The sequence below is a fragment of the Misgurnus anguillicaudatus genome, chromosome 21 (genome assembly GCF_027580225.2).
Source record: "Misgurnus anguillicaudatus chromosome 21, ASM2758022v2, whole genome shotgun sequence".
Lineage (NCBI taxonomy): Eukaryota > Metazoa > Chordata > Actinopteri > Cypriniformes > Cobitidae > Misgurnus > Misgurnus anguillicaudatus.
Window position 1 is genome coordinate 19643692 of NC_073357.2, and position 15907 is coordinate 19659598.

At 39.4% G+C, this 15907-nt stretch overlaps 1 protein-coding gene across 10 annotated transcripts in view; it reads right to left on the bottom strand.

The window, feature by feature from the left end:
* The window catches only part of arhgef11 (Rho guanine nucleotide exchange factor (GEF) 11), a 210207-nt gene that overhangs the window by 38671 nt on the left and 155629 nt on the right, over positions 1–15907 (bottom strand). For 6 of the 10 annotated variants that reach the window (XM_073859775.1, XM_073859776.1, XM_073859769.1 and 3 more), the window contains 8 exons: positions 11909–12005; positions 11681–11710; positions 8500–8623; positions 8168–8371; positions 6269–6316; positions 6034–6182; positions 3966–4106; positions 3803–3879 (listed from right to left, as the gene is read on the bottom strand). In XM_073859775.1, the coding sequence (XP_073715876.1) occupies positions 3803–3879; positions 3966–4106; positions 6034–6182; positions 6269–6316; positions 8168–8371; positions 8500–8623; positions 11681–11710; positions 11909–12005 (870 nt within the window). The remainder of the gene's footprint in view (positions 1–3802; positions 3880–3965; positions 4107–6033; positions 6183–6268; positions 6317–8167; positions 8372–8499; positions 8624–11680; positions 11711–11908; positions 12006–15907) is intronic. The other 4 variants (XM_073859770.1, XM_073859778.1, XM_073859772.1 and 1 more) reach the window with 3 other exon arrangements.

The window sequence follows — 15907 nt, forward strand, 5'->3', positions numbered from 1 at the left end:
GTTTATATATCACACTAATGTGTGTAACGTTAAGTAGTATTTTTATAAAATTCTATCAACAATGTTTTTTAACAAATAAAATCCACTAATATGAGATCAGTTAGAGATCAGAGTCAAAAACACTCCACCGATACGTTTTATGCATAAATACGCACTATATACCGCCATCACATTTAATAGCCTCTCTAATTACACAATAACGGATGTATTAAGAAAATGAAATTTACCATTATAAGGCTGTTCGTGGTTTGTTGTGTGTTGCTAACGTTATCCACGAAGACCGTTTCTCAATCCGAAGGCTGCAGCCTCTGAAGGGTCGCATTTCTATCCTGCATACGTCAAAGACTGGATCTTACTTTCAGAATATAAACTTTTAAATTAACTTTAAAATATTGATTAATATTCTTAGTTAATCGTAAATTGTTGTAATATGCTTATGACTTGCGAATGTAATGCTCAGTTAACATAAATAAACTAGGCTTGATGACGTATACAGCAGCCTGTCTATGCGACCTCCGGAGGCTGCAGCCTTCGGATTGAGAAACAGCCTAAAGGGCTCGGATTCTACGCTATTCATTTAACCGTGACTCCTGAAGCATTTGCGCTATAAAAAAGTTTGAATTGTTTCTAAAATAAGACAATTGCGCTTTTTTGAAATATATGGTTTATTATGGTGTTTTCTTGCTTTCCGTCCGCCAATCACTGCTGTTTGTGAAGAGCTGAAGGGAAAGCGCGTTAGGTTCGAGTGCATTGCAGCACAGAGCAATATTAAAGTCTAAAATATAAACCTGTGTAACACTAAAGTTGACTCGCTGTTGGTGGCTCGTGATTTGACAGCCTGACTGTTTAAGTTGATTTTCAATAAAGCAGTGTTGATTTTTTTCGCTTCTGGGTCCTCTATGTTTCTGAATCTGGCAAATGCTCAGGTAAGCCACGGGCTAACTTAGTTGGTTAAATTACCCTGAAAAAGAAACTAAATTTAAGGATTGTTTCTCGCAAACCCACAGTATACAGTCAGATCACAACACCCTAAATATAGCTTAAGGCAAGATCTGCGTGGATTACGACAAAGTGCGGAAGGTTTCTTTTTAGAGACCCACTTGTGACAGAGGAGAATTAGCCCTCCCTGCTGGGTAATCATTACTGGCAACCACACACACACACACACACACACACACACACACACCTCGCTTTCACTTACCTCTCATAATCCATCCCGTTTTCCCCGGCTGTCAAACCTGTGAGTGCACGCACACCCTGATGGCACATGGACATGTTTTCACAACACTCTTCCCCTCTGTTAGCATCCATAACCCGGACCCTCCATACACACACATTGTCTGTGCACACACACTGTTTTGTTCGTTTGTTTTGGTTAGCTGCCTTCGGACTCACACGCTGTGCCCATAGACATTATATACGTAGACACCTCGTAGACTGAGCTGTCTATTGGAGCTGACATATTGCGCGCCGCCATCTTGGGTGGGTCTCCAGTGCGCTCCCTTGCATTCATTTCTAATGAGGAATAATCATAACTCCCCTAATTTTTACCGGATTTTCACACGGTTTGAGTTGTTATAAGTGGCAGAGATTTAGTTATGATATAGGACGCTGTCACACATTGAAAAATACTGCTTTCATTGAAAAATACTGCTTTCATGCTAAAATACTTTGTATTATGATCTTTAAGTATGGCATATTGACAGAGGCAGACACTACTAAAGTATTTTACTTTATACATAAAAGTAAATTTTCAAGTATCTGTATTTTATCAGTGTTTTTCTTTGGAAAACCTATATTCCAAAGCATATAATCATAATTTTTACTCCACTACATTTCATAATTTCAAGTTTTTGGTTTATATTTAAGTACATTAAACATCTACTTTTTTACTTTTACTTAAAAATTACTTTAGTACACAATTTTTATGTAATTTTTACGTAATTAGGTATTTTATGTAATTAGGTATTCAATTAATTTTAATATGAATGAATTGAGAATGAATTGGCTGTGAGAATTTTCATTCCAAATAGCGGCCACGCTACTGAAGCGCCATCTAGTGGCTGTTGCTAAATACGAATCAGAGTTTCCCCTATTGTTCTTCTATACTCTTTGCTACAGAGCTTTGACGACTCTGTCACAACAAAACCCTCCCGTTTTATAGCAACTTCTCATTGCCTCCTCATGCCTGTATCACTGGGAAACCTTCAAATGTGAAGAAAAAACAGCGAGAGATAATGAGAGAGAGTATATAATGTCTATTGCTGTGCCGGCAAACCCGAGCGATCGAGCGGCGCGCGCTTATGACGTCACGAAATTGCGCCACGCCGACGCAGTACACCCAAAGGTTGGCATTTATTTTTGTTAAAGGGGTATTGTTATTTTGTGTATGTTAATGCTAAGTGTTTATTGCGTTTGATTTATATGTTAATATGTGTATTTATCTTTTAAAAGATAAATGTTATTTTTATGGTTGGATTAATATGGGTATTTAAATTCCTTGAAGGTGAAGGAGGTTTTTAATTAATTTATACTTACCTGAGAGTTAAGCTCCCAATTTAGGGGAGGAGTCTGGCCTATAAAGAGAGAGGCCAGACTCACCGAAAGTACTTGTTTACAAAGTCGACCAAAGTGAGCGGTAGTGGAGGAAGTTGTTTGATATATTGCTGATATTTGCTTGTGTATACCAGTGGTTCTCAAACTTTTTCAGTGTGTGGCCCCCCTTGTGTACAGTGCATTCTTTCATGGCCCCCCAAAAGAAAATGTATGACAAAAATAGTTCTAAAATGTAATATTTTAATTAAACAAAACATATTAAATTATACCTAGTAGTTCTGTTGGTTAGTTGGCTTATTATTTTTTAGGTTTAATTACACAGAATTCATGATAAATGAATGTTTTTTTTAAATGTCATAAAACTGGGGCCCCCCTGGCACCATCTCGCGGCCCCCCTGGGGGCCCTGGACCCCAGTTTGAGAACCACTGGTGTATACGTTTTCATCATTATTTTGCCTTTTTGTTTGTTTATTTGGTATTTTTTTTGTCTGCACTTGTAAATATAAATATATCACTTTTGGTTATCTTCTCATACACTGTAAATAAACTTCACCTTGTACGAAAGTACTCTTACGGTTTGGGCCATTGTTATTGTGGTATTTTGGGACATACCCACGTCTCAAAGCGAACTAGTGGTGTTCGCTTTATCACACCACTCATCATACACTCTCTGCCGCCGCCACTGATTAGTTCTTAAGCATTTTAAATTACTATTTTATTTTCTGCGGACAACGCTTTTCGGAAATGAATACATGAAAGACATTTAAGACTTGGGTAAATTAAATTTAAGTCCTAGGATAAAAAATCTGGGTATTTTTAAGACTTTTTATGGCCTTAAATTTAACATTTTGAATTTTTGACATTTTAAGACTTTTTAAGACCCAGCGGGAACCCTGTTTAAAGGAACAGTATGTAGGATTGTGGTCAAAACTGGTACTGCAATTACAAAACTTGTGGCTAAAACTGGTACTGCAATCTCACAACTGGTGGCCAATACACAACATGACAACATAAACATCAGTTGAGGGCTGTAACTCCACTTTTTAGATGACAATATCCTGGCCGGACCACTGTTGTGAGTGATATAAGTATTTGAAATGAAAATGATTTCTTAATGTCTAGTGACGTATCAGGGCCATTTTATGATTAATTGATACAAATATCTACTGTTCCTTTAAGGGTGATAAACAGGCACTACTAGCTCTTGATATCACAGCATCAACATGATACAAATTTAGAAACTTACTCTTGCCAACATGAGGTCCCCAATTCCCTGAACGATCACGGATTCCCTGTGTTTCTTCATAGACTCACATAAGTTTGCTAAGATGGAGAAAAACATCAGTATATCAATGTGTCTGTAATTAATCATAAAACCTTGCCAATTCTAACCTTTGTCCTGCACTCACCGTGTAGTTCATAGACCTGATGCAGGTTCAGGAAGATACAGGAGAGCTCCTCCTGACTGAGAACGCTCTGCATCTTCTGGAAGAACACCTGATCTAAAACCCTAAGGGTCCGCAAATGAGACACCTCAGTGGTAAACAGCTCTATGACACAGAAAAGAAAGAAATTCAAGAAGATTATTACAGTGTCAGACAGTAAGAAGATAGTCATATCCTAAAAGAAAAGTGCTATCATAATAAAACAAATAGGAACTTGAAAAAGGCACAGAAAAAACACCAAAACAAAAACAACAAAACAAGAAATCACTATGTGGTTTAAATTAGGGCTGCAACTACTAGGGCCCTATGAAATCCTTTTTATTTTCTCCCAAATTCTGTTTTATTTATTCTTCCTTGTTTTTAGTTTTATTTTTCTGGATTTTAGTTTTAATGGTTAAATTAGATTTATATAATCAAAAATGTCATATCTTATCTATTTAAAACATTTAAAAAAATAATTTAACAACAATTTACTTAAAGGCGGAGTGCACAATGTTTGAAAAACGCTTTGGAAAAGGGAGTCGGGACGACTAACAAAACACACTTTTAGCCAATCAGCAGTAAGGGGCCTGTCTACTAACCGACATCCTTGCAGGGGTTGGGCGGGTCTATCAAAAGAAGGTCCAGATTCTATTGGGGTAGGGGCATGTTTGTTTAGGTGATTTCAAATGTCAACATTGGATTTCAAACATTTTGCACTCCGCCTTTAAAGTTTTATTTAAAATGTACATATAGGTTAATGTATTTTGACTGTCATTACAACAATGCTACTGACAAGCAACCAAATGATAATGCATTACAAGAAACAGATGTTCCTTTCTTTACGACCATCATTACACAAAAGGAAAATTGTTTTTCGCGCATTTTTGTCATTTTATTTGCAGATAAATGAAACCATATCAAAAAACTAGCATTTGAAAAAATAATAATGGGTTTTAAAAAGGATAATCCAAAATTTGCCAATTTCCATGACATTCCACGTTGTATTCCATTTTTATGTTTGTATTCTGTGATTCTGTCTTCATTTTCCACGTCGCAGAAATCATAGGGCCCTAAACTACTAATCAAATATTTGATAAATATTCACTGATATTCAATAATGAAAATGGTGTTCAACGAATGTTGATTAGTTTGGTCTGTGACGTCAACATAACGAGCTGCACAGAGCTGTATCTGCACTATACAGCATGCAGCACAGAGCACCAGGAGTTACATGAAGATGTGAAACAGCAAGATGCTTGACAATGGCAGAGGCAAAAGTTAAATTTCTGTTCGATATAAGTCACTTTTGTCTTTGTTTGGAGCAGATGCACCTGACTTTATAATTGCGCAGCTTGCACCGTTGCATTGGACAAGTGACATCACAAAGCAAACCAATCGATAACAACATTCATTCACCACTATTTTTTATCATCCAATATTTGATTTGTTGCTGTAATCCTAATTAAAATAATAATATGTGAAAGGCTGTGGTTCAGTGACTTCTCTTCCAAGGGGCGGGAATTCAATATATGTGTTCTGAGTGTCATGCGTGTGGCTCGTTATGTCAAAATGTGTGTGAGATTAAGCAAGTATCGGGCAAATGCGAGCGAACACACATAACAGGTTAAAAACGTGTGCCCTTGAAAAATAAGTCACCGGCCACCACTGCTGTGGTTTAATTTTAGAAACGTAATTACAAAGACGTCATTACAAAGAACTTACAAGCAGTTTTTTTTATAAAATCTACTAAAAACATTAGAAGACAAACATTTAAACAATGTGCACCATTGAATCACGGCCAGTACATTTCCATAAATTTCCATTTATGCATTTGACAGACACTTTTTTCTAAAGCGACTCTCAGCGTTTTCAAGGTAGTTTTTTTTTAAATCAGTATTGGGAATTTAACCCATTATCATGAAACTGCTAACACACTGGTCTAGCAACTAAGCTGCAGGAACATATTTCATGTTAAGTGTACTGCAAAATGCACATCTGTACTGATATTATTTTGTGTTTAAAGCCATTAGCAAGCACTACAATTCTGTACCGTATATGACAGCTTGTCTGTCGATTTCACGTGAAGTGAGAGAGGTCAGTATGTGTGGCTCCACCGTCTCTTGCCAGTTCTGAGAGTCGATCACGTCCTCATCTAGGGCAGGAGCATGGGGTAACAGAGACTCTGGAGAGTCTATGCTCCTACAGATGCAGGGATGGATATTTGACAGTAAGGGTAAGAAATGGATCAACAGAGCATGTTGTGACTGATTATGTGCCAAAGTTACCTGCGGCGAGAGCGAGGGGTGTAAGGTGGTGTTGGATTCTCCAAGGATCTAAAACGTAAGGATCAACTTTACTCAAGGAAAGCAAAGAACCTCAGTGATTAAGAAATTAAATTAAGAAAAGAGCATGCAGTTGTGCTGGGTGGTTTATTATTAATTATATATTTAGGATGATTTTGTGGGTAAAGCAAGTTTTCTGGTTTTGCTGCTTAGGTTTGACAGTTTGTTGGTTTGAAGCAGTCAAAGTGTGTGCAAATACAATTTATTACACAGTGCTCAGGAATGCTTGATTCTGATTGGCCAATGTTGACATCTGTGACAGTCTGTTATTTCCAGATAACAACCACATAAAACTGATAACACAGCCCATCTGAATACTCGGAGTCATCTTGACAGGTGCCGTTCAATACTAATAAAGTCAAAATAGGGGTGGGCGATATGACCAAAATCTTCTATCACGATAGGATTAATTTTATATCATGATAACGATATGTATCACGGTAGAGTTTTTTAAATGTTTTAATAAGGTTTAAATCTTTAATACCATAGAAATGTTCATAATTCTCACAAAAAAAACATACAAGCATAGAAAGAAGATAAAAACAAACAAAACTAGAGCTCTCTGAAGATAAACATGATATAAGAATGATAATAAATAATTATGCATGTATGTATAGGCCTATATATATTTTTATTTAAGGTAGAAAAGTGATTTAATCAAGAGCAGTGAGAGAGTTTCTCTCAATGCTGTTTGATTAACACGAGTGACAGGCAGGAGCAAAATTAGGTAACTTTCCCTTTAAGACCAAAGACCGGATCCAATACACTGTTACACATGCGCTTTCTCTTTTAGCTGTTTATTTTTTTCTCAAGACCCAACTGGTTGTGTTTATGAGGATGCTTGCAAAGACGGCAATTTTAACGCATATATGTATTTAAGGCCAATAAAGCGGAAAAAATGCTCACGAGCTTAATGAGCAGCGGTTGCGCGACTTGCGCGCTCCTCACAGACAGAAAGAGCAGCGGTTGCGCGACTTGTCCGCTCCTGACACACAGAAAAAAACGCATGCATACAGATCTGTTGTCTGTGTTTCAATGGCTTAAAATAACTTGTTTTAAAACTGCAGTGCTTAAATACATGTACAACGTTACGTTTTCGCGACCACGTGCACAGGAGCGTGACGAGGGAATGTAACCTAGATAGAAACGATAGTCCAAAAACTCTACCGGTTGACAAATTTCTACCGGTTAATTATGTCTACTGGTTTATCGCCCACCCCTAAGTCAAAATAAATATACATAATTAATAAAATACATTTGATTTTATTAACTTTTTATATGCGTACATTTACACATTTTGGCAGATGCTTTCATGCAAAACAACTTACAGTGTTACACGGCACACATTTTTTTTTCAGTATGTGGTCCAGGGGTTTAAACCCACCACTAAGCTATACATAAGCATTTACTGCATATAAAATATATCAAATCAATATTTCACATCCATATATTCACGCATGTGGCAAGTAGCCATGAAGCAAGCGGGATAATGTACATTCGCAAATAAATCCTTCAGGTTAATAAAACACCGATCACCCTGTTGACATTTATTCTGTGATAACAACTGTCTGGCCATACATTATTTTTTACGTCAAGGAGAAAAGACATCAGCAATGACGTTAGAGAGCCAACGTTTACTGCCCATCAGTCTGGGAAGCGTTACAAGAAAATTCCCAAACAATTTGAAATCTATCATGCTACAGTGATAAAGATAATTGCATCTTTCACCTTAAGATTCACAAATTACCTTAAGATGTATTAAGATTTTTGTTAAGATGTGAAATTTTTGTTTTAGCTATAATACCATGCCAAAATCTTTCACCATGTGTGTGTGTTTTGTACCGTGCTGAACAGCTGGATGCTGATGACGAGACGCTGTGATGTAACGGCCTCAGGCCTGGCCTCTCTCTTTCCTCGCAGTCCTCCATATCTATATCACTTAAGGAACGAGGAACAGATTCTACCCGTGTTCCACTTCCTCGTCGCCGGCCCTCCCCCTGAGCTTTTAACGACTCGCTACGAGCCAAACGCACCGACATGGTTGGACTAAGAAAGAGAATGCATGCGTTTATGTAACACTTATTTATGTTCATGGGTAATTTATCTCCTACGATCACCCTAAACAATTGATTTACATTACAAGTATTCTCAGAGTATAGAAAAAAAGCACACACCTTTCCATGCTGTTATCCTGAAAGCTGCTGGAGGACAACCTCTGTCCCTCAATTTCGCCATCTTCAACAGAATAGGAATGATTCTCAAACTGTTGAATAATATTTCGCACAATGCCTGGATGAACTAAAATACAGAGAAAATAAAAAACAAATGGTATTATATTAGTATACATGACTCATTAAAGGTGACATAGAATGGTTGAACGGAGTATTTATCCTTGTTCTGTGATGTGACATGTAGACAAAAAAATTTTTTGTTTGGGTCTGTAATGCCTTAGAAGCCTCCTAAAAACCTCTCTCAGATAGCTCTATTAGGGTGGGGGATTTCAAACAAGTGGTTTTGCACCTATTTGGCTCCGCCTACTGCCTTAACTTGTAATCTCATTACTGATTGGCTGGCTTTGCTGCCACTCAAAAAATGTAGCCAATTATTTTAAAGTGGATGGGCAGTTAGACGCCTGTGATGTCATAACCATCAGTTTTTCATTTCTAAAAGAGGAATTTCTATGAGACTGAGATGTTTAGCATGTTTAGCACTTTTTGTATGTTTGTGAATGTGGGTAGACTACCATTATTCAACAAAGACAAGGTAAAAATGGTTTTTCATTCTCTGTCCCCTTTAAAGTTGACATAATACACATTACTTTAAAGATGCAGTGAAGCGGTTTGTGATACACGTTTAAGATATTGTTTTGGTTTTTACTTTTTATTTATTGAATGACTCTTTCTCTTGACAGCTTATATTATAGATAAAGCAAATACCTTTGAAATTAATAAATTCCTGTCACTTCCTTTGCAAACAATTGATGGTTAGGAAAGATAATTAATTATATCGGAAATACACAAACAGATTATTACTAGCCAATGAAAGGTGGTATTTCTATAAAGGGGAAGGGTTTTTCGTATACAAAAAGAAAAAAACCCTTGGATGTGTAGGGGAGAGTGGGGCACAACCTAACGCAGGGTAAATTGTTACACGGCTTCTTTCCATAGTTATTGTCAGAAGATATCTCCTGTGAATTTGTGAAAAGTTGTGATGTCACCAAATCTAACCTTATATTATTTTAATCACTGTCTTGTTACCTAAAAAACAACACCATTTTGAAACATGTCAGCAACTCTTAGTAACTGATAACTGGGATTAAAAACATTTTTACAAAGTTATGGTTAGTTATAACACAGGATCACAGACGGATGAATGTGTGGATATATATATTTTATAGACAGATATACAGTGAAGAAAATATGTATTTGAACACCCTGCCACCCCGCAAGCCCTCCCACCCAGAAACCACGGAGGGGTCCGAAACCGTCACCGCAGGCGCATGTCCACTGTGAGAGACCTTTTTTTAAAAACTATTTATTTGTATGATACAGCTGCAAATAAGTACTTGAACCCCTGTCTATCAGCTAGAATTCTGACCCTCAAGACCTGTTGGTCTGCCTTTAAAATGTCCACCTCCATTTATCATCCTAAATTAGATGCACCTGTTTGAGGTTGTTAGCTTCATAAAGACACCTGTCCACCCCATACAATCAGTAAGAATCCAACTACTAACATGGCCAAGACCAAAGAGCTGTCCAAAGACACTAGAGACAAAATTGTACACCTCCACAAGACTGGAAAGGGCTACGGTGAAACTGCCAAGCAGCTTGGTGAAAAAAGGTCCACTGTTGGAGCAATCATTAGAAAATGGAAGAAGCTAAACATGACTGTCAATCTCCCTTGGACTGGGGCTCCATGCAAGATCTCACCTCATGGGGTCTCAATGATCCTAAGAAAAGTGAAAAATCAGCCCAGAACTACACGGGAGGAGCTGATCAATGGCCTGAAAAGAGCTGGGACCATTGTTTCCAAGGTTACTGTTGGTAATACACTAAGACGTCATGGTTTGAAGTCATGCATGGCACAGAAGGTTCCCCTGCTTAAACCAGCACATGTCCAGGCCTGTCTTAAGTTTGCCAATGACCATTTGGATGATCCAGAGGAGTCATGGGAGAAAGTCATGTGGCCAGATGAGACCAAAACAGAACTTTTTGGTCATAATGGCACTAAACGTGTTTGGAGGAAGAAGAATGATGAATACCATCCCAAGAACACCATCCCTACTGTGAAGCATGGGGGTGGTAACATCATGCTTTGGGGTGTTTTTCTGCACATGGGACAGGGCGACTGCAATGTATTAAGGAGAGGATGACCGGGGCCATGTATTGCGAGATTTTGAGGAACAACCTCCTTCCCTCAGTTAGAGCACTGAAGATGGGTTGAGTCTGGGTCTTCCAACATGACAATGATCCGAAGCACACAGCCAGGATATGGAGTGGGTCTGTAAGCATATCAAGGTTCTGGCGTGGCCTAGCCAGTTTCTAGACCTAAACCTAATATTTGGAGGGAGCTCAAACTTTGTGTTTTTCAGCGACAGGGCAGAAACCTGACTGATCTATAGAAGATCTGTGTGGAGGAGTGGGCCAAAATCCTTCTTGCAGTGTGTGCAAACCTGGTGAAAAACTTCAGAAAACGTTTGACCTCTGTAATTGCAATCAAAGGCTACTGTACCAAATATTAACATTGACTCTCTCAGGTGTTCAAATACTTATTTGCAGCTGTATCATACAAATAAAGTGTTAAAAAAAATCAAACATTGTGATTTCTGGATTTTTTTAGATTATGTCTCTCACAGTGGACATGCATCCACGATGAAAACCCCAGACCCCTCCACGACCTCCAAGCGGGAGAACCCGCAAAACAGCAGGGCGTTCAAATACTTAAGAAATATTTTCCTCACTGTATAAACAATATCCTCTTGTATACAGACAGAATTTTATTGAATTATTTGTGTTTAAATATAATTAGCAGGTGCAACAAAAATCAACCCCACATATATGGTAGGTTGTAACGAATGCACGGTGCAATTGTGCAAGAATGGTAGGTCCCACAAACAAACTTTGAGTGTTAATCTCACTTAAATGCATATTGAACGATAAAGCCAAAGCAAAAAAACTTTACTTTGTGCCCCACTCGCCCCTACTTTTGTAACAAACTGTTTGCTGAAGCATGTTATGTTAACTTTTAGAAGTAAACTAGCATATACAGTAGATGACCTCAAACTCACAGACACTGACATAACATTATATAATACTGAGTCTTTAAAAAGAATAAATTAAAAGGAAATGATGGTACCTTCAGTGGGGGACAATGGAACATGGAACACTGGAAAAAGTAATTATGAACAAAAACATGAGAACAAAGCCTTTTAAAGAAAATCTTTTAGATGTAAATAACATTACTTCAAACAAAGAGGGCATAATACAGTAAAAATAAATAAAATAAGAGGTTAAAACTAAAGTTTAAAAAACATTTGGCTTGACATTGAGGTTTGAAATAACTGTGCATGTGTGTGTTGTTTACTCGACTGAGATGTACTCTTGGGCTTCGCAATGTATTTCAATAAAGGATTTCTTTTCTTATCTTCTCCATCCTTTTCTTTTTTTGCGCTGCTCAGCTGCTAGAGAGAAAAAAAAACATTATGAGATTGCGTTGAGACAAAAAAAAACATAACTGTCATAACTGCAAGTTGGAAAATATTTCAGAATATAATACAGAAGTTGTAACTTTTAACATTAGTTAATGCACAATGAATAAAAATGAATTATTTAATTGGCATTAACTATTGGTTTACCGTTTTATCGGCCGGGCCGGTAATTTGGCCGTTTTTTTTTTGGCATAGTTAAAAAAATCGGCTTTGGCCGATTTTGCTGCAAAATTAGGCCGATTAATATTCAGGCGCATCTGCGGGCACCTAAGCATTGTTGTAGAACTCGTGACGCTGCCTCTTGCTGCAAGCCATAGATATATACACTAGATGTCGCCTTGGGGTTCTGAGCATGCGTCAAAACCGCCGCCATCTTAGAACAGGGGTCTTGTCATAGGAAGTATCTAGGTAAAGCTGCTATCTCCGCATGTACTCCGAATTCATGGACGATGCTGGACTTTTGTGCTGCGTATGGATGTTAGGCCTACTAGCACTATGCATTATGGTTAGAAAAAGTAGATTTTCTAAATTTTAAAACTTAAATTTTTTTCTTGACCCAATGCTAAATACATGTCTGACTGTTGAAACGAACCAAAAGAAAACCAAGAAAATCGCATTCATGATGATTTATGGTGATTTTATTTCCGTTAAACCATTGCCTACAATGACGCTGATGCAGGATTCCCCTGTTTCAAGATGGCGGCTCTGTTTGACGCATTCAAAGTCAAAGTATCTTTATTTGTCTCCCTAGGGAGAAATTTGGTTTGGAGATAAGGGAATTGCTACAGGACAAATTAAGGCAATGACACAGCACAAATATAAAGATAAAAACAGATTAAAAAATACAAAAAAGTACATAAAACGTTAGGGCTACACAAGTAGCTGTGCAAATTTGCAATCCACCATACCTTAAAAAACAATTAGTGCAAAATAATATCGTATCATGATCATAAGTAAAATTCAATCACAAGTATCCAAGTAATATTGTATCATGATCCTAGATAGCATTCAATCACAAATTTCAAAATGTTTAAAATAATAGGTAAGTATGACTAGTCTCACCTACATTGCTGCTTACTTATAAGATTAATTGAAAGAGGAACCAGTGAGCACTTAAACATGTTATATTTACACAGGGGGACCCTATACCTCTTTCCTGAGTTTAAAAGTTCGAACTCTGAAGAAAGCACATGAGAGTTATCTGATATAATGATCTTAGCCTGCCTGATTATTGTCTGATCAAAAAGTTCACCCGGATTTAGAGGTGCAGGGGTACCCATGATCTTGCCTGCTGTCTTGACCAAATTAAAAATCTGAGTTTTTGATTTAACTGTCAGATTTCCAAACCAGCTTGTGATACCATACCGAAGAATGGATTCAATAGTTGCTCTATAGAAAGAATCAGAATCAGTTTTATTTGGCCAAGTATACTTACATATACAAGGAATTGGTTTCCGGTAGACTGTAAATACTCTCTATACTTTAACATGTAAACGTATAATACAAATAGGTAGTAGAACACCCAATATACAGAACAAAAAACTGTACAAAATTGTCAGGATCCTGTCAGAATCTTGTCATGTTTAGAATCTAGTCTCTAGTGACAGTGTTCTGACAGTACCATGTTATGTGTGGCCTTGGATGTGTGTTTTCAGTCACGTGTTTTCAGTGTCTCGTCTCTTTCACCCCGCTCCCTTGTCATCTTTGTCTATTGGTTTCAGCTGTTGTCCTCATCATTTGCTCCCTCTTTAAAGTCCTAGTTTTCATTGTTCTGTGCTCGTTCGTCTGATGTTACCAGTCTGTTACCTGTGCCAAGATCTGTCATTGTTTGAATAATCTTGTGAGTACCCTGTTTAGTTTAGTTTAGTGTAGTTTAGTGTAGTCTCTTGTTACCTGTAAAGTTCATTGTTAGTCTTGTGTCTAGTCTAGTGTTAGTTTATTGTTGAATGCTTTCTGTCTTGTTTGCCCCCTCGTGGGTTTTTGTTTTTGCCCCTGTCTTGTCACAATAAAAGTCTTGTCTTGTCCTCCCGTGTCTGCTCTTGGGTTCATCCTTCGAAATTCCTCACAGTACGAATGAGCCCTACTGAACCCAGCAGACATGTGCGAGTCCGATTCAGGATGGTGGGATACCCTCGTTGCTGAGACCCAGGCTGATGAGGGCCCATTTCCGCCTCAGGGAGGTCTCTCGGTGAGGGATTATGCCAGGTCGGTCGAGGGGAGGAGGGGATTGTTCCCCAAGGTGTTGGCGAACTCCTATCTCGTTGCTGGCCTGAATGTCCTTCCTCCCCATCAGAAGCGAAGGGAACTGGTTCGTCTCCCTTACTGGGAGATGGTGGACCGTCTCGGGGAACTGCGTCTGGAGCGGATCGGCACGCCACCTCCAAAACTCCCGGGCTGCCCATTGTCCCCTATCCCAGAGGGACTGGTCGGAGTGTTGACGCATGAGGACCCGGTGCTCGCCATCTCGACCCCAGAGAGCTTGTCTCAACCCGTCAGTCTCAGAGGCAAGTGGGAGAGGAGGATCTCCTGGGAGTCGATGTCAGAAGGGTCCTCCGAGTCTGTCCCTTCCTCTGCTGTGCTCACAACACCGGCCACAGTGTCTGCGCCACGCCCGAAGAGGAAGAAGAAGAGGAGAGGAGCATCGGCTTCACAGTCAACCTCAGAACCACCTGCCTCAGCTCTGCTACCCGTTGCTACCTCCTTGGTCTCTGCCACACAGCCGGGGCAGCCTGCGCAGCCCCAGCTATCTGCGCCACCAGCGCAGCCCCCGCTGTCTATTCCACCAGTGCAGCCCCAGCCGTCTGCACCGCCAGCGCTACTTCAGCCGTCTGCGCAGCCAGCACTGCCACCCTGCCCTTGTCAGCCCAGTGACCCTGTCTTGTCATCTGTTTTCACGTCCCAGCCAGTGTCTGTGTCTCCTATTTCCCCTGCCCTGTTGGATGTTTTCCCCAGCTCACCTGTATCACCCTGCCCGTCTACCTGGCCTTCTTCCTCTGCCTCAGTGTCATCATTGGACTCCCTTCTCTCCCCAAACTTGTCAGAGTTTGCCCCTTCCGGTCATGTCTCACCCAGGCTGCCCACAAGACCCCCCCGGACTTCCTCTGCTTCACCCAAAAAGCCCAGGACACTGAACTCTCACCGGCCATCTCCCATGAACTTTTATGTTCCTCCACCTCCGTTCCCTTGTCTTTTCTTTTTGTTATGTAACTCTTGTAATTTATGCCTGTCTGCCATTGCTGTTATTTGTTATGTTTTCGTGGGTATTGTCTGTTTGTCATTTTGTCATGTCTCGTGTCTAGTGTCCCCCTGAGGAGCTTCTGGAAGCTGCTCCTTAAGGGAAGGGTACTGTCAGGATCCTGTCAGAATCTTGTCATGTTTAGAATCTAGTCTCTAGTGACAGGGTTCTGACAGTACCATGTTATGTGTGGGGACACGTGGCCTTGGATGTGTGTTTTCAGTCACGTGTTTTCAGTGTCTCGTCTCTTTCACCCCGCTCCCTTGTCATCTTTGTCTATTGGTTTCACCTGTTGTCCTCATCATTTGCTCCCTATTTAAAGTCCTCGTTTTCATTGTTCTGTGCTTGTTCGTCTGATGTTACCAGTCTGTTACCTGTGCCAAGATCTGTCATTGTTTGAATAATCTTGTGAGTACCCTGCCCAGATAGCAAAGTTTCTGGCACAAATCTGGCTTACATTGGGCATTTATGGCTAAATTTAGGCTCTCTTTTGTTCACACCTTTGTGTGAAACAGCTTTCGGGGGAGTTGTGGGGTGAGGCTAGCCAGCCAAAAGCAAAAGGTACATTTTTGGCTGAGTCCTGGCTTGAGTGTGGTCTGCCAGAAAATAGTAAATATCTGGCAGAGTTCTGGCTAAGGTT